Source organism: Colletotrichum truncatum, assembly GCF_014235925.2.
Source record: "Colletotrichum truncatum strain CMES1059 chromosome Unknown Contig_0009, whole genome shotgun sequence".
Taxonomy (NCBI): Eukaryota; Fungi; Ascomycota; class Sordariomycetes; order Glomerellales; family Glomerellaceae; genus Colletotrichum; species Colletotrichum truncatum.
In genome coordinates this window covers 2,076,736-2,101,509 of record NW_027222406.1, presented here as the reverse complement: position 1 = coordinate 2,101,509, position 24,774 = coordinate 2,076,736, and the positions used below count along the sequence as shown (strand labels likewise).

Here is a 24,774-nt window from a genome sequence, read left to right as displayed (position 1 = left end):
ATGGAATTAAAGCACATTGCGTGAGTCAGCTTTAGCCCTGAGAACCGATGACGCATGTTCTGAATAAGCTGATACAGTCCTTCCATGACATAATGCTAAGTTAATACACACTTGACTAGCGGTACCGCAGCCTGTGTCATGTCACTTGCGGTTACAAGCAGCTTGTAGCCCGCAGGAAGCATATTACGCTTTCTAAAGATGCTGTTCAGTATCCTTCACCATCTTACTTGCCACGTGTATTCCATAGTTAGAGCGAATGAGGACAGCATGTTCGTTCTTGTGCCTAAGGTAGTGCCCAGTTATCGGATGGACTTGCTACTTCTGATTGCTCTGGTCTTACACAACTTGTATCTAGCCCGTCTTTTGGCTCAATTATTTGATATGTGTACAATGCGCCAAAATAAGCATTAGGAACTGTCAAATGTGAGTCCCTTCCCGTACCTGTTTCAACGTGGAAAGCTTCCTCACAGGGAATGCTTGTACTTAAGCATATGCCAAAGAGTGCGGAGCTGAATCCGAAAGCACAATAAACTCGAATATGTAACCTCAGAAAGCAAGTCCATGGCCCTCACATAGACTTTTTGTAATTTTCCACGTCATATAATATCCCCATACGTGATGCGGAATCTTGAGAAAGCGTCTTGAGTACAATCTTGGTCCACACCACCGAGCTCGGCTTCGCCAGTACTTAAACTGTGCTTTGCCGAAGTGACACAGCATTGAGTGTTTTGCGTGATGGACGGGATAGAGCCGTCGCCGAAAAGGCCTCAAACCCGACTGGATCGGAATCAGGGCCCCTAACTCCGCGTCCCACCCGACAGGTTCCCGCATCACCGATTGTGTTCGATATTCAAGGGGCGGAGGTCTTGCAATGGTGGTCTCAATTTTCGCCGCTCGTCATCGGAATACTTCTTCAGGAGCTGTCATCTAATTCATTCAGTACCATCAATGCGAACTCCAACTTTCGCAAAATCACTTCTAACGTGGGGCTGCGTTCTCGCATTCGTTATCTCATTGAATGTACGCAAGGGGGCAAACCATCTGATGTCACCGGAGAGCATCGAGAACCCGAAATCCGTGCAACAATAACCAGCATTTGGTCACCAGCCCGTACAGGTTGCATCCTGTATCAGTGGCAACTCCTGGTGTGAAACAATGCTGTTCCACTCATCCCAAATGCCACAGCGCTTAAGCCCCTTGTGCACACTGCGTTACTACCACACACGTTTACTAAAGCCACAGAGCGCAACGTCAGCGTAGAAATTTGGACGAAAAGGATATGGGTAGTCTTTTGCTCGATTGGCTCTTCACAACACCGGTATTCCCGGTGCGGATTCGGCTCCGGTTGTAGAAATGGTACTTGCTGCCTCGGCGTGCTTGCTCCCGGAAACAAGTCGTGTGCTTGCATGATTGGGGCATATATTATCAGCATCACCCGCTGTCGATGTAGCTGGTAGAATTACCTTTTTCACTCGCATCCTTTTTGGGATATTATTCATCATCTAGAGGAGTGTAAAGACAAGAAAATCAACATCTACAGCCAACATGATTATTCCAAACGAAATCACGGGCCTTAGCAACATGCGTCTGGCAGTGGCTTTACCCCTCTTCCTATTTGCCCTGGTAGGTGCTATCTTGTTGCTCCCAAAGCTTGTTTTGTTCCTGTCGAGAAAGCACTGACAAAGCTCGCTAGGGAATTCTGAGACTGGTCTACAGGGCAATTTACAACATTTACTTTCACCCCCTCAGCAGTTTCCCAGGTCCCAAAATCAACGCCGTCACTCGTCTTCCCTTAACACGTATGATATGCTCTGGTCATGCTCATAAGACACTGGCTGCTCTTCACGACAAATATGGACCTGTGGTCCGTCTAGCCCCAGACACTGTGGACTTTGCCAATCCGTCCGCCTTCAAAGACCTGATGGGCCATAGTAAAGGCGGAGGAGGCGCAGAAAACTACAAAGACCCCATAAACGCGCGCTATAAGCCGCATAGCATCATCAACGCAAATCGCGAGGACCATGCCCGCATTCGTCGCGTGTTGGCGCATGGCTTTTCGGCCCAGAGCATGATCGCGCAGCAGCCTTTGATCCAGACCCAGGTTGACTTACTAATCCAGCGTCTGCACGAGAACTGTGATGACGGAGGCAAGGCTCTGAATATGGTCTCTTGGTACAACTGGACCACATTCGACATCATTGGCGATTTGGCATTCGGCGAGCCTTTTGGGTGCCTCGAGAGCTCCGATTACCATCCATGGGTTTCTGTGATATTTGACAATATCCATGCCGGCATCTACAGAAACCAGTTTCAACGTTACGCTCTCACGCGTCCGTTCGTCAAGTGGCTTATGCCGAAGGATTTGAAAGAGAAGCAGCGTTTTCACAACGAACTCAGCAAAGAAAAGGTTCAGAGGCGCATGGCGCTGGGAGAGTCAAGGCCTGATTTTGTTCAATCGATGATGATGAAAGAAGGGCCGTTGGTACGTCATGGATAGTGCCCTTCAACTCTCCAAATGAATTAACGTGAGGTTGCAGGCTATGTCAAAACCTGAGATCGAGCAGACAGCAGATACCCTGATTATTGCCGGCTCTGAAACCACGGCATCGGTTCTCTCTGGCGTCACATACTTCCTTACCATGCACCCTGAAGTCATGGCGAAGCTCGCAGAAGAAGTCCGCACATCTTTTAACTGCGAAAAAGAAATCGATGTTCTCAGCGTTCAGAAGCTGAAATACATGCTCGCTGTTCTCGACGAAAGCATGCGAGTCTATCCTGTAGTGCCTTTTGGTCTTACCAGAGTTGTGAAACCTGGCGGGGATTACATCTGTGAGAGATACGTGCCGGAAGGTGTAAGTTGAAATCCTCGAACTTGAACTAGATGATCTGTCGGATAGAAAGTTTTAACATGAAATCAGACAAAAGTCATGGTATCTCAATGGTCCATCTATCACAACGACAAGTACTTCTCCGAGCCCAACTCCTTCATCCCGGAAAGGTGGCTTGGTGACCCACGCTTTGAGAATGACGACAGGAGCGCCCTTCAGCCCTTCTCATTTGGGCCTCGTAACTGTATCGGCCGCAAGTAAGTTTTCCTAACTCTAAAACTGAAACTGTGGCTAATTATGGACGCCATACAGCCTTGCATATTCAGAGATGCGAGTCATCCTTGCCAGGGTGGTTTGGAATTTTGATATGAAGGTCGCCAGTGACAGCACAAATTGGACGGAGCAGGAGTTGTACGGATTGTGGAAGAAAGGACCCTTGAACGTTCACTTAACGCCTCGAAAGATTGAGTAAAAGATTGTTGGCGGACAGTTAGTAGATTGAGTAGACGGCCCACTCTTGAGAAGTTCATCGGGGCACTTGCACATGAATCAACTAGGTATTATTTAGCAAGCATCGGTAATCAGAAAGTATCTATTTAGTATTCCAAAGTCAGAAGGACATTTCTATTTACATACGGTGAATACATGGGTTACTTGCCATTATGGCATCTGGCTGCCCACTCCAGTCTTCAGGGAGTCCGGTGACATCTCCAATCCGCAGACCATCATTTGCCAGCGTCCAGAAAGTGGCATACACTGATTGCTACCATGTTACACTGCTAGGAAAAAACTACAACACAGACTGGAGTCCTAGATGCCCAATCTTGCGGGGGTGAGACAAGATGCAGTCTAAACTAGTCACGCCAGCCATTTAGAGACTAAGGGCCTAACTACTAGGTACCGGGAAAGGTACACATGGCCCTGATGGTTTGGAACTGACGTCAAATTGGTCCAACCACGGCTCTTCGTTCCTGGTAGCCTTGGCATCAGCATGGCGTTGTGCGGCACAGCGCATATCCTTCCCTGATGCAATTGATTAGATTAGTGAGACTCCAAGCTCAGCCATGCTCCTGGCGTCATGAGGCCAAGACTAATTCCTCCTACTCAAATTGGACTATTTAGGAAGACCAAAGCCGCTGCCATTTTTGCTTTTGGCTGAACATACATTGTAATAACTCAAAATACCACAAGCTCAAAACAATCCAGCTACCTCTTAACACCGCCATATCATCCAACGCCAAAGCACCAACCCCGGAAGAAACAAGCACTTGATCAAAAAATGTCCGGAATCCCATTCACAGCCGGCATGGAGGCGTCGGGCGGTTGGCCTTCTGAACGTGGCCCCATGCCCAAGTTTGAGCCAGGACCTGCAGACTTCAAAGAAGCCAGGAAAGCGGAAAAGCGAGCCGAGAAACAACGTCAGGAAGAATTGGTGGGACCATCTATGACAACAAGGATGGAAAACTCAGTCAAGTCGAGCTTCTTGGGCAAGATCTTCGCATCTGATCCAGACAAACCCAAGAAGCAGCGAATTGAGCGCAACAGGGACGGCGTTCCGATAAACTAGGCCTTGGTCAGCCACAATGCCAGAACACAGGCTGGATAACGCGGAAGTTACTGCTCGCTTCAACAAATCTTAGGAACTTTTTGGAAGTATGGATAGTCAGACGAGTTGGTTGTACAGAACGCGAGCAAAAATATACCACTTTTTAAGTAATCATGTACTCTACCCGCCGTAGCTCTGTTCGAGTGACCAACCTGGGCGTTCGCCATTCGAAGTAAACGTAAAAGATGATCTTCTAGTTCATTCATTGGGTCTCGGAGAACTCAAGTACAAGAGGATTCCTTTTGGATCCAGGTTAGTAAGTCACATATACCTGTTCTTTCCGAAACAAGCCAACGCGGATGCGTATCACCAAGCACCTGAACCAGTCAGTTATGAAATCAACAAGTAATCTAAGTTCTTGCTAGGAAGCGACAGAGCCGATTCCAAGAACAAGAAAACTCCCCTAGGGGTGACTCTTTCGTAAAATATAATATGAAGGTGGCATGTCAATGTTCCTCCCTTTGATACGTCCTGTTGATGGAGACCGCATGGAATTCATATCTCGATAATGAATTGTTCAAGCCCAATATTAGAGACTGGGTTGTGGAGGGAATATGAACTACGAAAGTAACAAGAAATTGCACCAAAGACCTCGGTATATGCTGACATGTTGGCTCTTGATTCCAAATTCAGATTCTGTGGTCAGCCCTGCACTATCCGACTTTAGTCAAAGACTCATTATCAGGAAATGGCAAGATTCGGAGAAGAAAAAAGGGGAAACCCAAAGAAATATAGAAAGGCTCAATCTTTAACCCTGCTTTTCACCCTCGCAGAGCTTATTGTTTGAGTTAGGCAACTCTCGGCTGCCGACAGCATACGCTTCCGAGGTTCAGTCTCAGCTACGTGCAGGACTTCATGTGATGTTCTACCAATTTCCCCATATGTGAGGTTGCATTAGCGGACTAACCAGGGGAGTGATACTTATATGTTCACCATATCTTATGCCTGTCTGAGTGCCATCAATGTAGGCAGCAATGCAGCTATTGTGACATTTTGTGATAGCTCATGAACTTTCGGCCGAACGTCTGATGATTGATTGCCGGCCAGGAGGCCTACGAATTGCCTACCAGTCTGCCTAAACAACCCGGACTTTGCACCCCCGGGCTGTCAGGCAGGTACTTTGATTGGCCTACCTCCACACCCAACCAACCCTGGATGGGCTTACTGCCGGCAGTGTTGTGTTTGGGCTGCCCCGAATTTGTGTGATTGGGGGCGTAATTCATTGGCTGACCCCAGTGCCGGTCTAAACCCAGCTCTTCTGTCGTTCTGGTCCTTGTAATAGCTGACTAGAAAAGACTACGAGCACCCACACTCGTGGCCAGTCACCTGGCTTTTCTACATTTTTTGAACTATGCATCATTGGGCTGTAGTTCAATGGCACGAGGTGGCGTTCGCAAAGTGCAATTTTGGGTTGAAGTCCTAGGTTTTAGTGCAATTATGTAACTGCTTGTCTTTTAAGTGGTCATTTCTATGGTCAACCCGACTCTAAATGGCCGAACCAAGTTACCAATCCAGATGGCTGGCTTTGGGTGAAGTCAAATACCTTGCCTGCGTTCTAAACACACATTAAATTTCTTTTCAGTCTGTGAGCTATAAAACCTGGATTCAGGACACTTGCTATTTCTTGCCTTCATAACAATATCAATTTCAATATTCATTGTTTCATACCGATCAGCATAAACCTGCTACCTTCGTCGCCTCGGTCTGGCATTATTTACAAAAACGAAGCATCATACATGAGGTGAAGCTTCGTATAATCTTTTGTTATTGCCATAATGTGTCTACCATTCTTGTCCAAAAGACACAATGCCCAGCAGGACAAGCCTTGCCCTGCTGTGAGCCAACCTGCTGATCCGCCCAGTTTCAAAGTTTTACATCTTGATAATATGAGACAATCGACTCTTTCAACTCCATCGGCTGCTCCAGCTCCATACAAAGCCGTGCATCAGACTACGCTTCAGAATACCGCTTCGTCTCAGAGTGCTAGTAGCTCAACTTCGAAACCTCCCTATACGAGTGCAAGTACTGCTAGATATGGACTTGGAACCACCTATACTGGTGGAAGTGCCTGTTACAGTGGTGGAGGTATGACTTACAGTAGCGGAAGTACCGGTTATAGTGCTGGAGGTGGGTTTTCAGGTATTTCAGGCATCTGAAGACGGACGGCAGTTTGTTTGTCGATGTGATGACGGAACTCAAGGTTGAACTGCAAGGAATACTGCATGGTAATACCATGCGCTGTCTGCTCCTTTTTAGCTATTCTTTTTCAGGTTTCTTTCCTTAGCCCCACCATCTCTACAGGCCTATTGAACAACCACAGTTTTTGTTTCCTTCAGGAATATCAATAATGAGCATCATCTCACGTAGCTAGCAAGTTGGTTCGCCATTGAAGGCAACGCATGCCCTTTCGAAATGCCATCTTCCTCATTCCTAACTGCTACTTACCTAGTTCCTTGCCTCTCACTTTTGTTTTTGCTTGCCTTAGTATTCACTAGCAGTGCCAATTATGACCAGTTGGAGGCAACACGGCATCAACTTCGAAGCAACATTTTGGTATTCAATTATAAACATTATAAAACAATTTAGGGCTCTGCATTATGGTTACGACTAGGCCTTACTCATGGCTTTTCAAATTCTCCTTCCAGGCAGAATGCTCGTGGGCCATATCAGCCATGATTATGTGCTCCTTACCTCAATATTCCAAGTCCATGTTGTTGAGGAACATCCAGTCCGACGCCTCCGAGACGCTGTTTAAGTTGAAAGAAATATTCTGGACGTCATTCTCATAACCCAAACTCAGCTCAGGTATTAAAAATTCACCTAACCAGTCGCGAAAATTAGTCCCATTTTCATCATCACAAATGTTAAATCATACCTTGATCGACACTTGCATCCTCTTCCAACCCTTGATGGTCGTCGAACTCCAAGTTACTCCTGTGAAAAGTTGACATTTGTTCGAATGGCGCGTGCTCCGTCCGCAGATTGTCGGGTTTCTCAGGCGTAAATCCCATATCAAACCTCGGGCCTCCTGCTCTAGCAAGCACGATACTAACTGCCTGTGCAGCCTTCTTTGCTTCTTTCGAGCTTGACTCTTTTCGCATCCAGATAAGCCTAGAAGTTCGCAAGGCGGTCATGATCTCTTCTTCACAGCCAAGCATCTTCTTCCGATGGACCATGGAGCATAGTATCATCGTGGCCGTTAGAAAATGATGGTTCATAATGGATCCAACTCTCCAGTGCATCATCTGAAGCTGGCCCCCTGGGCAGGTCTCTTCATCCAGGACCTGTTGAATCTTCAAAGTTCCCAAAGTTGCGTGCAAGCACGCCTTGCGCGAGTATTCGAATACGTCATCTTGTGACGAAGGCGAATCCAAAAACAGAAACTTCCGATGAAGCATGATTTGGCCTTTGTAAAACATGTGGCCGAGGAACAGACGTGACATGATAGTTTGCGGAGAGTCCGTCACGCTGGATGCCATCGGCTTCATTTGTAAGGGCGGCGGTATGCTTTTGCCCGCCTCATTCAAGATCTTATCAACTTTCATGACCTCGGCATAGCTGCAGGCCTGTAATGCCGACGTGATATCAGAGACCGCCCCCAGTGCTATCAGCATTCGTCGCCGAGCAATTATGCCCAACGCTGTTGTATGTTCTGTCTCCGGGCGAGCAGGAGGTAGCTCTGAAATATCTCCGTCAAGGTCTGTATCGTTGAGGTTTCGAGGCTCCTCCGTATCGAATTGGCTGCTGGTGATCATACGGGGCATTCCCATTTGACTAGATATCAGACAATCACTGAGCAATACAGTGGCCCACACTCTTCGTCTCATTTCCCCCTCTCGTCGTGTAATGTGTGGAAAGTGCTTCGGGTCTCTGTGGTAACCCATCTGCTTGGCTAGGTTGACTTCGATGCCAAGAAGATACCAAACGTCTTTATCGGCATCAGGATGAATTCGAAATTCGATGTAAACGTAGTTGAGAAAGGTTTCCAGCGCATGGGGGCCGCCTTGGGTATACTTCCCCATGATAAGACATTGGACGACCTTTTCCCTGTACAAGTCTAACTGAAGTCTTTGTTGTTCCACCTCAATACTCTCTGGGGACAGGGTTAAATCTGAAGCAATCACAGCCAGACATATCATGCTATAAAGCAGGCCAATCCACATGATCGATGGCCTGGACGGGTCGGCCCAAAAAGCCTCGTACTGATCCTGTTAGCTTTAGAGAAAACACTATGCGTCCAGAAGATCCGACTCACTTCTCGTAGAAAGGTCGGTGCGTGCGTTGAAGCTAAATGGGAACATATCAATCCACCAACTCGTGAGTATTTGCTTCATGTGGTGAACTTACAGGAGGCTACAAGGTCAAGTTGATTGAAGTACCGAGAAATGTAGCGATCCACTGCACTTTTAGGAGGAAGGCCGGACAGAATCTCCGCCCGTGAACGAGCAGGACGGCAGCCATAGAGCAACATTGTACGGGGCCTCTGAGATGAATCCATTTCCGAACTCCCTTCATCTTCTACGGCCGTAACAGCCGAATCTTGATGTTCAACTAGTTTGGCCTCCTCCTCTCGGTCAAAGTGCGCCTTTAAGTCAGCAATGCTATCCAAAATAGCAGCCCAGTGGTCGCCTCCAACATAAGACTGTTGTGAAGCGCCGACACGCAAGCTCCCAGTTTCTGACCTGTCATCTATTGTAGCATCGGGACTTTGAGGTGCGCTGAGTATGGTCGCCTGAGAGTTAATGTCGTTGTTAGTTCTACTTGTCGGCCTCATAGTTGTAACAAGACGCTCCAGGTGCACAAGACGATCATGTAGCGTCGTGTTTTTGTTCGATTCCTGCACCATTGATGTGGGAGCCTGGTTCTCTGCATATACGCAGGGGTGCCCGCGTGCTGAGCAATTGGAGCATGGCTGCTGCCGATTGCATCGTGTTCTGGAAAGAGGAAACTGGGTATCAGTGCTTGAAGATCGCAAAAAGGTGCATTGATAAAATAGAAAGGCATTTTTTACTTGCGCCGTCGACAGAGGTTACATGATAGCTGCGGTTTATCGCGGCGTCGGCTCGGGCTTGGTAGGGGCCGAAGTTCTAAGCCGTTCTCACGAGACCTTGCAGACTCTCTGGGCTGTCGGAGTTCTGACTGAGTCATGATTAGAATATCCGTCTTCGATACAGGTGCTAGTTGTGTGCTAAATAAGAGAAGAGACTGCGGATATCAGATTACCTTAAGGAAGAGTTACTCCTGTCATTTGAGGGTTTCTGAAGGATGAGGTAATCCCCTACCCTGGTTGTGTTTTCGCCCATACACTAATTAGCACTAAGCACTTAGCCTAAAATGGCCCAGCGGTGTTCTGCTGCACTGGAGTTAAGTGCTTGACCATCCGATGCTCCGGCGGATCATCCGTCGCCCAAAAACCAAAGCAGCTACTCCGTCCCACAGATGTCAGCTCACCACCTATCACAGTGTTGCTTTGTCTAAAAGTTCTGAATAGTTCACTCTAGTTAGCCGCTGAAAATAAATATGCCGTGTTTCATCCTATTGAAAAGACTAAGCAGAGAATTAGCGAGGAAACAAATCTATAGAGATCAGGTACCAGGAAAGATGGGATCTAGACCAGTATCGTAAAGCCAACCCGAAGTTCATACTCCTCGCACTCAAATGTACCCAAGCTCCTTCAATGCCTCTTCTTCCAACTTATCATCATCAGCCTGCGTAAATACTCTAGTCGCAACGTCACTTTTCACAAAACCTACCCGTGCATTATCACTTCTCTTGAATCCTTCGCGCTCCAACCACTTTTCCTGCACACGGTTACCGACATTGAAGGCTTGGCTCCGTCTCTGTCCGCGATCCGCAAGGACAACTGCTTTAATAAGCTTCTCCTCGATCTTCAAGAAATTACGGTCCGCATGTTCGCGCAGAAGCAAACGCGTGAAATCCTTGTAGAGTTCGTACCAGTCTCCGTGCCTATTCTTCTTACCCAAATCCGTGTCCTTGCGTGCGGTCTCGTAGGCGAAAGGAAAGAAGCCTGCGGAGTCGAAATTGGTAATGGCGACGAGCTCACAGCCTAGTCCAAAGTCAGTACACTTCAAACGGACGAGAATGTTGCGGGGCTCGATGTCGTTGTGGCACAGGACGCAGGCATGTTGGAGGATAGCGAGGTCATCTGACGTGAATTCGATGTTCTGCGGATTGGGGATGCCATTTGCTGAGAAGTTTGTGCTGAGTACGACCGAGCCCTCGTCGTCGGCGGCAAGACCGTATTTGGCCTTGCCAGGGTCCAATATTTCCAGCAGAAACGACTTGATATGTTTGAACCAGCCGACGTGGGAGTTTCCAACGGCTGGCATATCCTCAGTATCCTGAGAGGTTAGCGGGTTCTCTGTTGGGATATCCCAGTCTTCCTTGTCGAGTTCACGCAAGCGAATGCCTTGGAGGTCGGACATAGTGCTGACAACATCAGCCATGAGAGCCCTTTTGGCCGAGTTATTGAGCTTTTCCCATATGGACTCTACAGTGACGACGTCCTCTTGGTAATGCTGGCTCAGGATATAATGCAGCTCACGGCCGCCGCTGGCTTTCGTAGAACCTACGCCCCAAATTTTGGGAATAAGATGTGGCAGCCTGCGATGAGCAATCTTTTGGAAAGCGGCTGAGCAAAACAACTGTTTATTGGGCTGAGCTGCTTCGATTCGAATTGACAATTTCGTAGGGAAGCTTTCAGGCGACTTGGATTCGCCCTCCAGGTCCACCACAAAAGTGCAGGCATCAACGTCGTTGGTGATGACCTTGAATCTGGGGCACTTGGAAAGAGTGTCGCCAAAGATGCCTTTCAAAATGGTTATATCAGGAACGAGATTCTCTTCGTCAAGGACAAACCGTTTTGCTGTAGCACGTGGTGTAGTTAATGTATTGGGGGTGTTGGGTGGAACGGGCAGGTCTGCCAACGTTGCTTTGTTGGTCTTCGAGGCCGTCATAACTTCAGATTCGGTAAAGTTGAAGTTGTCCAACTGGTTTGCGGTATGGAAGATGTCTCGTGAGTGGACCATTGAGAATCCAAGTTTGTGGTTCTGCAAAAATGAAGTAAGCGATTCTTTGGTGATGGAGAACTTACTGCTTCTGAAGTGTTTTGTTGGACTTGTGATTGAGATTGAATGTGCTGAATGATGTTGCTGGAATAATTATTTCGAAAGACTAATCTTGCCGCCTTATATACAAGAATATTAAGCACATGTTGGGCCTAAGATGGCCTGAACAAGAAAGTCTTGTTCGCTTTGTCAATACCTGAACGATGATCAATGGACATGAACCGCAATTAAGAAAGAATTTGATTTAACTATATGCATAATGTTCTCATATTAGGTCCGTGTTTGTTACATTGACAAAGATCAACAAAGACTTTCATTTCCATTGTAAATGTTCTTGTTCAACCTGGCAGCTTCTGTTCAGCCATCTGCTCTCGGTCAACCAAAGTGGCCCAAGCTCACCTTCACCGAGAGCCCCACTAATCTCCCCCACACGGTCACCAAACAACTTCGAGAACCACCTTCAACCCCCCCAATCAAGCTCTCAATTGAACCTCAACTCATCTCACATCCCGCACAACACCACCCAAGATGGATACCTCACGAGATTCTTCAAACCTCCTCGACACACACAACCGTCTAATAGCAGACGTTTTATCTCGCTTTCGCATGCTGACCATGCTTGCGACGATCCAAGCGGAAGGCGAGCGCAAGAACGCCGAGCCGCAGACCGTCGCAGTGACGGGCATGTCGATGCAGATGGAATTCGAGGGACTAGTATGCGCGCCCCCCTTTTTCCTTTCATTACTCCGAATATCAGCTCCAACATTGTTCTCTCATAACACTACCTCGTAAACGAATGTCGCGAAAGATGTGTGAGTGCTGACTTGATCAAACAGCACACTTCGATCAAGGACCTCCTCGCTCTCAGCCGTCGCCTCAAGGAGCTTTGGCTCTTCGGCAAGCTAGGCCAGGGTGAGGGCGACGCGCGCATCCAGGCCGACAAGCTCCAGGCTGACGTCGTGCGCTGCGCAGAGCTCCTCAACGCCATCCAGGAGACGCGGTATGGTGGCCTTGCGTCTGCTGTGGGCGGCAAATGGGCGCCGATCGGAAGACAGGATGCTGCTGCTGCTGCTGCTGCTGCTGCCGCCGCCGCCACTGCTCTTCCGGCGGGTGAAGGAGGATCCGCAAATGCTCAGCCGGCGGCGACTGCAAACGGTGCCGGCAGCACATGACGCATGCATTGGGAGAGGAGGCTACGACTTGCATTTAAACGGCGTTGGGGATGGAATTAGACGCGATGGGTTCACTTAAGACTACGCTGATACCCGTATTCAAGGACGGAAAAGAATTTTGAAGCTTTTTATTCTACCACACGGATATTCATAACATGACTACAGTGATGTCTATTTCATTGGGTGGAGCTTAACCCTCGCCACCCTCGGGGTCCTCATCTTCGTCGTCTAACTCAGCCTCTAGAGTCTTGTCTTCCTTCTCTCCCTTGGCGGTGCGGATAGCTCCAGCATCAATGCCGCCGGCAGTAAGCCACAGGAAGTAATCGGACCTGAAGTTGTCTACTTGCTGGAAAAAGATGTGGAAACTATCGACAGCGTTAGCAAGTTCTGCCTGGGCGCGTCAATGGCGTTAGTCGACTTACGTGTTCTCCTGCTCCTCAACTTCAAAGATACGTTGGTAGATCTGCTTGTCCTTGAATGCTTGCAACTTATCGTCGTACTTGGAGAAGTCAATCGTCTCCTTTCCAAAGTTGTCCTGGGCACGACGGTTGTACGCATCGAAAACGGGCCTCTCCAAGAGAAGACCCAAGCCAGGCGCCTTGGGAATGGCGATCCTCGTCGGGCCGTAGCTCTCCCTGATACGCTGGACTGGTGTCGCGCAACGCACAACCAGAGAGGCCATGCCGACCATCTTGCGGATCTGGTGCATCATGAAGCTCTGGCCGTGGACCTTGAGGGAAACCCACTCGGTGTCGCGGATCTGGATCGTGTTGGGGTTGACCTTGAAAGACTTGATGTGGCGTTTGGCCGAGGGGTCCTTGAAGCTCTTTTGCACGGTGTAGTTGTGGAAGTTGATCGTGCCACAGTATTCGCTCAGTGCCGCTTGCAGTTGGTTCAGGCGTTCGGGGGTGACGCGGTACCCCCTCTTGGCATTGATATAGGCCGCCTTGATGTCGCGGAGAGCGAAGTCGACCGGGGTCAAGTCACGGTTCCTGGGCTTGACACTACCGGCAGGTACGGCAGCAGCACCACCCTCGCTCTTCTCAACAGGTGTAGCATCGGTGTTCTCGGTAGCGACTTCGGCGGGCTTCTCCTCGGGAGCCTTGGAGTCCTCTGTCTCGGGCTTCTCGTCGGCGTGTATCCTCTCAAGTACCTTTGCCTTGGTATCGGGGTCAAGCTTGTCCAGGATGGGCTTGATATCCCTCTCATCAACCTCTTCCCAGTACTTTCCGACGTCAGCCAGCTTAGCCTGGAATTCGTCATAGTATCCGTTCTCCTTAGCCTTCTCGACCAGCTGCTTCCACAGCCAGCTGTCGGGGTGAGGAGGGAGCAGGCAGTACGTCGGCATGAGGTACTCGTACCATCTTGAGTCGCAGGACTGGTAGCAGCTGAAGGAGTTGTTGGTTCGCTGGATGCCCCAGACGCGAATCTGCTCAGGCAACGCCTCGTTGATCTTTTCAACAATGTTCTCGTCCTCAATGATGAGCTTCAAGCTGATGACGTTACCCGCAGCGTGGACGCCCTTGTCGGTTCTCGCGCAGCGCACCAGACTCGACTTCTTGTGGTCGTCGGCGTTGGCCTTGGAGATGGCGCCCGCAGCGACAAAAGCCTTGAACAGGTCTCCCTCGATTGTCTTCTCCTCGTTGTTGATCTGCATGCCCTTATATCCCGTGCCGGAGTATCCCACCATGACAGCGACCTTGCGCTTCGGCCGACGGGCTTCGGAGGCAATCTCTTCAGCGGTGAAGGGGTTGAGTGTCTGTACGGCTTCGCCGTCTTCGTTCACCTTTCTGCGCTTGAACTCCTGGTACTCGTTGTTACGTCCGCGCTTATCAGTCGCCTCGCGACTATAGCCATCTGGTTAGAAATCATTGGTGTTGGCGCGTTTAAAACAATCAATTGGCGAGGGTAGTGCACCGCTTACCTCCACGCCGAGCGGCCGACGTCGTGCTTGCGCTTCGGATGTCTCTTGTTATTGTTGCGGCCACCGCCACGCTGCCGACCATTTTGCTGACCATCAGCTGCTGCATCAGCAGGCTGCCTCGCGGGGGCAGCTGCGGCACTGTCGGCCGGGTTTGAGGGAGTATCTGCCGCCATTGTCGGGTTGCAGTGGCGGACGTTCTCATGGTCCGTACAATGCAGGTGGAGTGTTGGCGCCGGCGTGCCAGAAGGGTCTGGTCAAGAAATTTTCCTGCAGCTGCAAGGCTGCGGGACGCGGTGCGGAGTGCGGGGCTGGTTCGGTTGAACCCCGGTTGGCTGGTCTACACCGAGAGCCTTTTTCCTATTTAGGAAGTCTCGGTGTGGCAGGCAGGCATGTGTGCTTTGGCTTAAGAAGCAATGAGAGACCTCAGCAAATCTGCGGATTCACAGCATGGTTTCACTTTCATGACATCCAAGGAACATGAATCTGACAATAGGTCAGGATGTATGGTTTCCAAATGATACAAATCGACAGACTGCTGGACTACGATAAACCAACCCTTCAGATCAGTTGAGTCTCAGTGACCGCCAAATACCCCTCTCTCTCTTTTAGTATCTAGCAACGTGATTCAACTTGCCTTTGTGATATTTTAGTGTTGACTACAGTTTTAAAGTTCACTCTTGAAAAGAAAAGGGTGAATTGCCAGGTTTGTTTTCATGTTTACTGCCCTCCACTCCACTTTCAATATGGGAACAAGTCACACGCAGAAGCAGGTTCAAGACAACTCGAAAGCTTCCAAAATAAGTCTATAACAACTGTTAAATACAAGAATTAAATCCTAATGATTAAGTAACAGAAATCGATAAATTACAAGTCCCTTTGCTCTGGGCGAGCAGAAACAGCCGGGGCTTCAGAACTTGAGCAAGACCAACACTCAGCCAACGCAGGGTTACCACATGAAGCAACTAACTGAGGTTTCTGAGGGTAAGCACAGAGAATCCGCTCGTGAACCTCTTTCCCATCGGGACTCATCTTGATTGGAGTGCGATCAGGGGCTTCACCGTTCTCAACCCAGTCGCGGAGTTGCTGGAAAAGATTGTTCGGCTGTGCGCTATTACCTCCGAAGCAGTGGCCCAGACCGGGAACTTCGAAGTAACGGAAGAAATCTTGTATTCCAGGCGTAACCTTTGCCACGGAGTTGTAGTACTCCTCAGTGGCTCCCGGGGGGATGATGAAATCGGCCTGGGCGGTAGGTTAGCTTGGTCGTTCTATCGGAACTGTAAAAATAAATGACAACGCACCAGTCCATGAAAACTAATAATCTTTCCTCCATTATCGCGGAACTTGGTCAGGTCGGAGTCAGCTGTGTCAACCAACGAGCCATACTGTTGGCCACCTGAGTATGCAAGCGCATCATATTGGGCGCGGGTCAGGTTTGAGATGTCGAAGTTGGGATCCTTGGCCACAAAAAGCTTAAGCCAGAGCGGCCCAAGCAAGTTGGGGGCACCCACGCAACCCTTCTCATCACATTTCGTCTCCACAATGCCACCGCTTGTTGTGGGTTGATTGCCTGTCAGATCCGACCCGGGAGCAATACCATGATAATGCTGCTTGCCGTCTGCAGTGGTCCGGCCATGCCAAGTGGCGCGAGCAACTGTTGCCGCAGCCTTGCTGATGACCTTCTGAGTGCCGTTGGTCTCGGCACATGCAACGGAGTTTCCGACGACCGAGAAGGGGTCGAAACGATCCAGGCATTGTTTGATATCCGCGATGGTATTGTCTACAACACCATCCAGTCCGTCGCAGAAGGAGACGGCAGCAGCGGTAATAGCGTCGAGTTCACAGGGGTAGGGATACTCGCCAAGCTCGTTCATTACTTGCTGCGGCCACTGAGCGTAGGAAAAGAACTCGTTCCAGTAGATAGCAGGGGCCCCTGCAGCGATTCCATCGTATGCGGTGGGGTATCTCTGGGCCAGCATGAGACCCTGTCTGCCGCCCTGGGAGCAGCCATTCCAGTAAGAGTACTTTGGCTCACGTCCGTAGAAACTCTTAATGAGGGATTTGCCGATAATTGCCTAGACGATTGAAATGTCAGCCAGAAATTCAGACAGAGGCTTTTGAAGAACATTTCAAAGAAAATGAAAAGCGTGCAACACACCTCGTCATTGAGGGATACAGACGCCAGATTCTGCAGATTGTACAAGTTGACGTTTCCAGGGCTGAGCAGGGCCCAGGGGCTCGCTTCAACAGCGCTTCCCAGACCAGCATCCGTAGTAATCGTCGCGTAACCATCCGCAATCGCGCCGCCCATGTTAGTGTACGACATCAAAAACCGCCCTGCGACCCAGCCGCCGCCACCCACGGCCTGAAAGCGCTCATTCCACTCCATGGGGAGCCATGCCTCAGTGATGATGTTGTCATTTTGGCCTGGATGAGTGTAGGTAACAGTCACGTTGCAAAACGTGGCATTTTGAAGTTCGACGGCGGGGGCGGTGAATCGGAGAGCTTCGATGATGGAAGCACTGTAGTTGGTGACAAGATTTGCGTCGAGAGAAAGGACTTCAGCACCGAAGAGCGATGGAGAAAATGTGCTGGGAACACAAGACTGTGCTAATGAGAGCGCCATTGCGAGCGATTGCTAGCTCGCTGTCAAGGGCGAATCGAATCGTTGTCAAGCATGATTATCTAGATTGTGCCCTTGAGGTTCTTCGCATTTCCATTATATAGTATTCTCTTTTGCATCTTCTCATGCATTACAGCCCTCGTATTCCCGTCCAGTATTTCCGAAATGGGAAGACCGACGCAAGGCTTCGGTAGGTGAGTCACGCGGTCACCAAAGTCCCTGGCACTTCATTATTGAAGTACAGTTAGGCGAGAGGCTTAGAACAGGGCAGGATAAGGCGTCGAAATCCTCCGGGCTCACCGCAGTTGCATTGGGTAGACTACTGTACGATTCGCTGCTAGGTGGGGGAATGCTACCTTCGCTGCATAACATACCTTGGCCGCGTCGATAAAGAGAGGCTTTGATCAACAAGCCGATACTGAAGGCCGTATTGTAGGAGTATCTTCCTGGCAAGGGAGACCCATACGGTTATCTTGGCTGCACGACACTTGCATTGCAAGGATAGACAAGCTTGATTGTTGCGACCGTTCGATAGGTAGTTTATGGAGGCCTGTCTCACTCTCCCACGCCTGTGGCACCACTAACGAGCGATGCTCCGTCGGTTCCAATGTTACTTGTAAGCTAATACACAGCATGTGCCCATCATAAGGCTATGAGATCCATCGACGTCTCTCAATCGCAGTTCCGGCAAATGAGGTTGCATACAACCATCCGCAAAGTTCGTCAAATCGTTCGGGTTGTGGGGAGTCCATGCAATGAGATTGCATCTAGGATATACTGGCGGTTGGAGGAGTGTTTCCATCAACACAGAAGAATACTTCTGCTTAGCGACCAACGACTATGAGCCTCTGTAACTAGATGCAATCACTGCTCAATCTGACGGTAACCACGAATGCAAGATGCACAGTTTCGGCACACGTTTCCGATATCAGCTCATCGGGTTTACATCTTTTGCTAAGAGCTGAATGTCCAACTATCTTTGCTTGTTCATGTTCTGCACCTAATTAAGGCAGCACGTGCTGTTAAGCCCAGCACTTTGGAAGGTAATAACAGCACGAATTAATGAGAATTTCCGCGGCTTTCACTTTGTTGATTCAGATGCTTCTTAGACTAATGAAGTCAAGATAAGTCCCTATTCATTTTCCCGTGGGATGCCTTTCGACATGCACAATGATCTTGCCTTTCGCGCGTCCTTCCCTCAACTTCTCAAAAGCCGCCGGGACATCCTCGAACGAAAAGGTGGAGTCGATAACTGCTCTGGCCTTTCCCTCCGCCATCCAGTCACCAATGAGACTGAAAATGTCTGTTGTATTCTTCATTTGAACGAAGTAGAATCGTCCAGAACCAAAAATTGTCGATCGAACTAGTTTGATCAAAGTTGAGATAATGCCAAAAAGTGACATGTTCTGGCCCACCCCGACCAAGACGAATGTACCAGTAAGTTTCAGATAGTCGTCGGAATTGTCGTACAGCTCGTTGCTGTCGCCTACATTATCGATGACGAGATCAAATATCTTACCTCGTTTCTTCAAATTGGCGACGACATCTTCCTTCTTATAGTCGATAACTTCATCAGCACCAAGTTGCTTGCACAAATCAACGTTCGCCGTAGAGCAAGTCGTGACGACTTCGGCTCCCAACACCTTGGCAATCTGAATGCACCAGATCCCTGTGCCACCGCTTCCGCCATTGATGAATACCTTGGCTCCAGGCTTCAGTTTCTCGGGCATGAGAGACTGGTATGCGGTGGTTGCTGCCGTTCCTACCGCGGCAGCATGGTCAGGGTCGATTCCTCTCGGCAAAGGCGCACAGTTTTTGCAGGAGATGGTGATGAATTGTCCTAGAACGCCCTTTTGGCTTACACCGGGGAAGCCACCAAAAATAAGTTGTCCTTCTTCGAACGCTGTGTTTGATGGGTGCTTGCTGACGACGCGGCCACAAAAGTCCATGCCTGGGGTTGCCGGGAGCGATATCATTAAACGGCCAATGACGGCCGTTTCAGGGACCTTATAATCAGCAGGGTTAAGTGCTGCGGTGATGATTTCGACAATGAGTTCGTCCTGGAGGAGGTCAAGTTTGTTTGGAATAGGCGCGTCTTCCTTCAATGTCAGGCACTTTTCGAGTTTGCCATCGACGGTCGAGTATTGCCAGGTCCTCATTGTCTCTCCCATGGCTATTGCGGCTTGTTGTAACTGTGATTCTGCCAGAAAGCGGCTGTAATTTGAACCAATCTTGTAAATAGTGCCTGACACCGATTACCATCGGTACTCCGTTCTTATATTATTTTGTTTAGTTAAAGTATGCAAAGTTCACACCAGCAGCTTGACTGGCGGTGGGGTACACTCCGCAGGTTGGCTAGTGGTGGAGTGGGGGTGCGGAGCGGAGTTTCATCGCCCTTATTTGGGAGAATGTCACAGTCAGTAGGGGCCACCGGGTAAAACTCAAAACGTTGCCTTTTTTGGTAATCGAGTTGAAATAAGCACAAAGGGGAATCCCTATGAATAACATGAGGCTCATGTGTATGGCTCCACCCTTTCGGGAAACCGTTCCACGTGTATCGTGTGATCAGGTTCAGAAGCCTCTGGTATTGTACCGGTTTTCAATGAAAGATCCGTTCTCTCAGTCCTCTAGTTCTCTGGCCTGAACGTTAACTTGCTGCAAAACTAGGAGAACTCGGGGAAATGATGATAGATTGTGATCAGGCTACACTGTGGTGACTTTACCTCCCACTTTAGACTAACTCTGCAAAACATTCTGAAAGTAGTCTAGACTTGGATGAGGGCGGGCTCTCACTAGCTTATACCAAACATTCATATCCAAGCAAGCCAAGGAGGGAAGCCGCGTCTGACGATAAAACATTAGTAACGGGAAAAAGGAGGTACTGAGAAACGATAGTGCAAATAATCATGAATTTCGTAAGTAATCGAACTTGAGCTGATGAAGAAAGGCTAAAAAAAAGCTTTGCATCCTAATAAAAACCTAGAGCTGTCTCGGATATTCTTGATCGTCAATTGGCATCGCTCTGTGAGGTAACCAGATTCAACTCTGCGTGGACTGGCCACTATTAACGGTCATAAGAGACAGCATACTGCGATGCCAATCTATCATACAGGTGCTTCTATTATTCTCAGGTTACTAAGACTCCTTTTCCGATGGAAGTAGTCTGAATACTGTATGAGCGCCGTTCTACGTTGTTGATGTTGTCCCGTTGATGTATGGCCATTTCGTGGGGGTCTAAATACTTGTTGTTATGGTATTTTTCTCCCTTGGCACCTGGTATACATGCGTGCTACGGAGCTGGCTGCTCGGCCCTTAGGTTGATCATAAGCAACGAATATGTAACTTGACTGCTAATCAAGGATTGTCTTTATCATCTAGCCTGCAAAACTACCTAATCCAACCAACACGGGTGATACTGGTGATATTTGGCTTGGCCTTTGTTACCCGGCATCTTTGAGAGTTTTAATGCTCAACAATTGCAAATGAAAAGGGAAAAGTTAGGTCGCCCTATGCACATATGCTAGACGAGCCAATCTTTTAAGAAGTACTAGAGAATCCTGTGTACATATAAATCGCGATTGGATTTGCTCCTGAAGTCGATAAGAGTTGAAAACAGACTTACCTCCTCTTATTTTTACATCCGTACCTGCTTGCTATCATATTAATGCCCTAACATTGCCAAGTTCGGAAGTCACAAACTAATCTTAGTTGCCCGGAATCTAAATAACTACTATAAACTTTGCGTGCAACTTTGACGAACCTCGTTTTCTTTCTGCTGTGGAATTATCTGTAAGATAACCTGTTCAGAAGTAACAAAAACAACAAGCCGGACACATAATATTCGCGCGCTTGTTTCTAGTTACGACTTGACATCTACTTTAAGAAATGATGACGGCATCAAAGCTTAAGCTTAAGATTCTTGGAGATAACATTTTCAAGCTTCCATATCCGTATTCAACTATCCGTATTATAGTAGCTTTGACGCATACTATACTTTCCTTTTCGATTTCAATTCGCAGAGTAAGCTAAGTTGACAAGCCGGCATATACACTTACAAGAGATGAAGCTGGCTATTATTGGATCTCAAGTCCACATCTTCTATAGTTACTCCTGCGGCAGCGCCGCAGGCCAAAGAACATGTTCACGAAGGCTACAAAACATGCCTACAATATTGTCCGTAATAGAATTCTCGAGTTGGGACCTTTTTGTCGAAAGCTAGTAAGAGCCTGTTGTACAATTCTTGGGTGCAGTACCGATCGTCGCTATCAGTTGCAGCAGATTGGAAAAGAAGGTAGTATTTGAAACAGTCAATTGGGAGTCAAATATGAATACGACGGATGTCCAGTAATCAGGCAGCACTTTACGAACTACTTCTTCTGTTCGCAGTCTCACCATGCAGCTGTTGAGGGGTTTGTCACTTACGTCTTACATGCCCAGGGGTCCTATTAGCGTAGTAAGCCTAAGCCCGATTGGTCGTAAGGCTTCGCCTCCTCACTGCTGCCTGGTTGAGGTATCAAATAATCGAATCTTCAGTGCATCTAACATTAATCTTTGCGCTCCTCAACAGCTATCTAAACTGTCATTGTTCCACCTAAGGTAGGCAATTGTAAAACGATAATTCTCATTACTGGACCATTTGAATGAGCGTTGTCTGATAGCACGACCAAGACAAGTGGACAAAACACTAGAGCTGAGAAAGCTTACTACCACACTCCTAAGGATGTCTCTCTGCGATCTATGCAAGAATATTCCTTGGGAAACTCTTCCTGAAGTGCCGCCTGATCTTAGTGGTAATCTGACAGGATACAAATACATCCAGCCACTACTTAATTGGCCCGCGGACGTGCGAGGTCACGAGCACCACCATAATCTTGATGCTCTGCGAGAGTCGGCCTCGACATGTTCCCTCTGTTCCCTCATTCTCTCTTCCGCAGAGAATGTGGAGAAACAGCTCCAAGAGCTGAAGCCACAATGGGAAGCCAAAGAAATACATCAGTACGATTGGCCAACCTATGACTTCTTCTTGGTGAAGAGACAGGAAGGTGGAGATGGCTGCTGGGTCATGAGCTTCGTGCGCCCTGACACTGATCAAGTCGAAAAGAATAGAAAGAAACGCCGTAAAGAGGCGTGGATCATAGCGGCGCTTGGGATATGCGTCCGAGAGGGTAAAAGTCAGGGAACTCTGATTCAGTTCAAGAATGCTAACATTCTTAGGCGATCCTTTAGAAGAGGTCATCCAAGGCAGACCGGTAGAGGGTGACGCGAACCAAACGGTTGCTTTTGAAAGAAGCCGCAAGTGGCTAAAGGATTGCGAAAGTCATTCCGGCTGCTCTCCGTCTCAGCCTCTCTTGCCTTCTCGAATCATTGACGTCGGCGAGCTTGGAAGCCCCAAGGTACATCTCTGGGAACCGGTACCTGAAAATACGGTCGGACACTATGTCACTCTGAGCTATTGCTGGGGATCATCTCCACAGTTAACCACGACGCGAGCAACAATGGAAGAGCGGAAAGCCGGAATCACCATATCCGACATGCCAGCGACGCATCAAGACGTGATAAAGCTTACCCGGGAGCTCGGGATACGCTATCTTTGGGTCGACGCTTTATGTATCTGTCAAGATGAACGCGCGGATTGGGAAAGGGAATCAGCAAAAATGCTTTCAATCTATTCCAATGCGTACTTGACGGTCGCTGCGGTTAGATCCCACCACAGTTCCGACGGTTTCCTGGGTCCCCGTGCTAGTAGAAGATTCGTAGAACTGGATTATAGCCGCAATGACATTAGCGGAAAGGCTCTTGCATTCAATTTGCCACTGCGAGAGGAACATGTAAAGCACGACTATCTCGGTTTGCCGAATGAGCCTCTCTCTCAGCGAGCCTGGGGTCTGCAAGAGCGTATGCTCTCTCATCGGGTCTTGATATATGGTTCCGACCAGATATTCTTGTACGTTTCCCCTCTTCCGTAAGGGTTCTAGGACCAGCTGACCTTGGCTTCTTGTGCTCAGCGAGTGCAATGAAGGATTCCGCGGAGAGGACGGCCTCTACCTCGAGATGCGGCATGATTGTGTACACAAAAGTCTAGACGCCAAAAGTGAAAATAACAGCGACAGCTGGCTGAAGGGACTCACACTAAACAAACGACCGAAGCACGACACCTTGAGGGGGTGGTATAACATGCTCTGGAAGTATGGACCAAGGAAGCTTACACGTCCATCCGACAAACTTCCAGCTCTCTCGGGAATAGCCAGTCTCTACGCAGAGAAGATTGGCGAACAATATCTTGCTGGCTTATGGAGAGACCAACTCATCGAGGGTTTGATGTGGCAGAGTCTCAGTTTCCGGCGTGTTCCCGAATACCGTGCCCCTTCATGGTCATGGGCGTCCGGTGATGGAATCCCGGCAACTGGCCAAATAGTTGATTTCAGTGACATTGCCGAGATTCTGGATGCGAACGTCACTCTCAAGGGTGACAACCCGTTCGGAGAGGTAACAGATGGCTACATCAAGCTCCGGGCTCCATGTCAGCAACTTTATCTTGTCTTGGAGAATTGGGACCCGGAAGCGCCAGGCCACTTCAAGTATGACAACAACATTAAAGTGCGCACCAAGGACGGCAATCCTGAAGGTGAATTTTCACGCTTTGACTTCGCCTTCACAGATGATGATGCTCCTCAAGAAGCGAAGAAGATTGTGAAAAGCTTAGAAGGTGTGGATATATTTGCTCTCCACATTTTCAAGAGCCGATCTTGGGAGCCGGATGCGTCTGATGACGAAGGAACATACCATTCGCTGATCGTGAAGAAGGTAAAGGGAACAGACAATTTTGAGAGGCTCGGGTTCTTACTGTCGGACAAGGATATGCTGGGGAAAGAACCCGAGAAGGAAGACAAAGAAGGATTTTGGACGGTCACACTGGTGTAGGCCTCATATGATTAAGTTGCTAGTCAAAGTTTGAGGGGCCGCTTACGCTTATCGAATTTGCTGTCTCAGATATGAAGGGCCAACTAGATGTTGCTGTCGCTTCCTCTGCACTCGCTCTTGATGCCAGTACTAGCGCAGCTGTTATTAGCAAATCACTCTTAAGGAGCCTCATTGTTCTCACCTTAAGGGGAGCGCCTCTCAAAACGTAAGAAGGGCTTTGCCACAAAGTTGAGGCATAGGCAAGATACGAAGCTGAAGTTAGACGATTAACGATCTAATGCTTGTGGCGAATTTTCGATTTGAATATTGATTGGTCTTCATATCATCGCAGTACGGAGTTCACCTAGCCAGAAAAATGCAGAGGTCTCATAAATATGCTTCAGTGAAATGTGAGGGCGAAGAAGCGGGCTAAAGCTTGTTTCTGATTGACAGCTGCGGGTTTCGGCAACACCAGTCTTATCAAAATCAACACGTGGGGGATTTCTAGACTAAGCTTAACACCGTGAAAGCCACAGCTTGAACTGGGAACAAAACAAACGGTACAGCAAGCCCATATCGAAAAGTGCATTCGACTACTAGGCCGCCTTCAGCGATATACAAACGCGAAGCGCCATG

General features: G+C 48.7%; 10 protein-coding genes across 10 annotated transcripts; 4 read left to right on the top strand and 6 right to left on the bottom strand.

Annotated features, from left to right (window-relative positions):
* Positions 1-1,545: 1,545 nt before the first annotated feature.
* On the top strand, positions 1,546-3,300 carry CTRU02_213098 (cytochrome p450; the record flags this gene model as incomplete). The annotated part of the gene is made up of 5 exons (XM_036721661.1): positions 1,546-1,623; positions 1,694-2,482; positions 2,538-2,852; positions 2,919-3,085; positions 3,141-3,300. The coding sequence occupies 5 exons, from the start codon at positions 1,546-1,548 to the stop codon at positions 3,298-3,300; spliced, it is 1,509 nt and encodes a 502-aa protein (XP_036586830.1).
* Positions 3,301-4,107: 807 nt separating this feature from the next.
* On the top strand, positions 4,108-4,395 carry CTRU02_213097 (uncharacterized protein; the record flags this gene model as incomplete). Its single annotated transcript, XM_036721660.1, has 1 exon — positions 4,108-4,395. One exon carries the CDS (start codon positions 4,108-4,110, stop codon positions 4,393-4,395), a length of 288 nt encoding a protein of 95 aa, XP_036586829.1.
* A 2,903-nt stretch (positions 4,396-7,298) lies between these two features.
* On the bottom strand, positions 7,299-9,208 carry CTRU02_213096 (fungal specific transcription factor; the record flags this gene model as incomplete). Its single annotated transcript, XM_036721659.2, has 3 exons — positions 7,299-8,636; positions 8,690-8,721; positions 8,782-9,208. The coding sequence occupies 3 exons, from the start codon at positions 9,206-9,208 to the stop codon at positions 7,299-7,301; spliced, it is 1,797 nt and encodes a 598-aa protein (XP_036586828.2).
* A 313-nt stretch (positions 9,209-9,521) lies between these two features.
* Positions 9,522-9,737, bottom strand: CTRU02_213095 (uncharacterized protein; the record flags this gene model as incomplete). The annotated part of the gene is made up of 2 exons (XM_070205970.1): positions 9,522-9,573; positions 9,658-9,737. The coding sequence occupies 2 exons, from the start codon at positions 9,735-9,737 to the stop codon at positions 9,522-9,524; spliced, it is 132 nt and encodes a 43-aa protein (XP_070060363.1).
* A 351-nt stretch (positions 9,738-10,088) lies between these two features.
* CTRU02_213094 (uncharacterized protein) lies at positions 10,089-11,411 on the bottom strand (the record flags this gene model as incomplete). Its single annotated transcript, XM_036721658.1, has 1 exon — positions 10,089-11,411. The coding sequence occupies one exon, from the start codon at positions 11,409-11,411 to the stop codon at positions 10,089-10,091; it is 1,323 nt and encodes a 440-aa protein (XP_036586827.1).
* A 639-nt stretch (positions 11,412-12,050) lies between these two features.
* Positions 12,051-12,694, top strand: CTRU02_213093 (cell cycle control protein; the record flags this gene model as incomplete). Its single annotated transcript, XM_036721657.1, has 2 exons — positions 12,051-12,236; positions 12,359-12,694. 2 exons carry the CDS (start codon positions 12,051-12,053, stop codon positions 12,692-12,694), a joined length of 522 nt encoding a protein of 173 aa, XP_036586826.1.
* A 190-nt stretch (positions 12,695-12,884) lies between these two features.
* CTRU02_213092 (tRNA pseudouridine synthase) lies at positions 12,885-14,791 on the bottom strand (the record flags this gene model as incomplete). The annotated part of the gene is made up of 3 exons (XM_070205969.1): positions 12,885-13,059; positions 13,117-14,541; positions 14,619-14,791. The coding sequence occupies 3 exons, from the start codon at positions 14,789-14,791 to the stop codon at positions 12,885-12,887; spliced, it is 1,773 nt and encodes a 590-aa protein (XP_070060362.1).
* A 691-nt stretch (positions 14,792-15,482) lies between these two features.
* CTRU02_213091 (tannase and feruloyl esterase) lies at positions 15,483-17,241 on the bottom strand (the record flags this gene model as incomplete). Its single annotated transcript, XM_036721656.2, has 3 exons — positions 15,483-15,857; positions 15,917-16,690; positions 16,774-17,241. 3 exons carry the CDS (start codon positions 17,239-17,241, stop codon positions 15,483-15,485), a joined length of 1,617 nt encoding a protein of 538 aa, XP_036586825.2.
* A 1,133-nt stretch (positions 17,242-18,374) lies between these two features.
* Positions 18,375-19,409, bottom strand: CTRU02_213090 (zinc-binding oxidoreductase; the record flags this gene model as incomplete). Its single annotated transcript, XM_036721655.1, has 1 exon — positions 18,375-19,409. One exon carries the CDS (start codon positions 19,407-19,409, stop codon positions 18,375-18,377), a length of 1,035 nt encoding a protein of 344 aa, XP_036586824.1.
* A 2,549-nt stretch (positions 19,410-21,958) lies between these two features.
* Positions 21,959-24,159, top strand: CTRU02_213089 (heterokaryon incompatibility protein; the record flags this gene model as incomplete). Its single annotated transcript, XM_036721654.1, has 3 exons — positions 21,959-22,403; positions 22,453-23,182; positions 23,244-24,159. 3 exons carry the CDS (start codon positions 21,959-21,961, stop codon positions 24,157-24,159), a joined length of 2,091 nt encoding a protein of 696 aa, XP_036586823.1.
* Between the last annotated feature and the right edge of the window lie 615 nt (positions 24,160-24,774).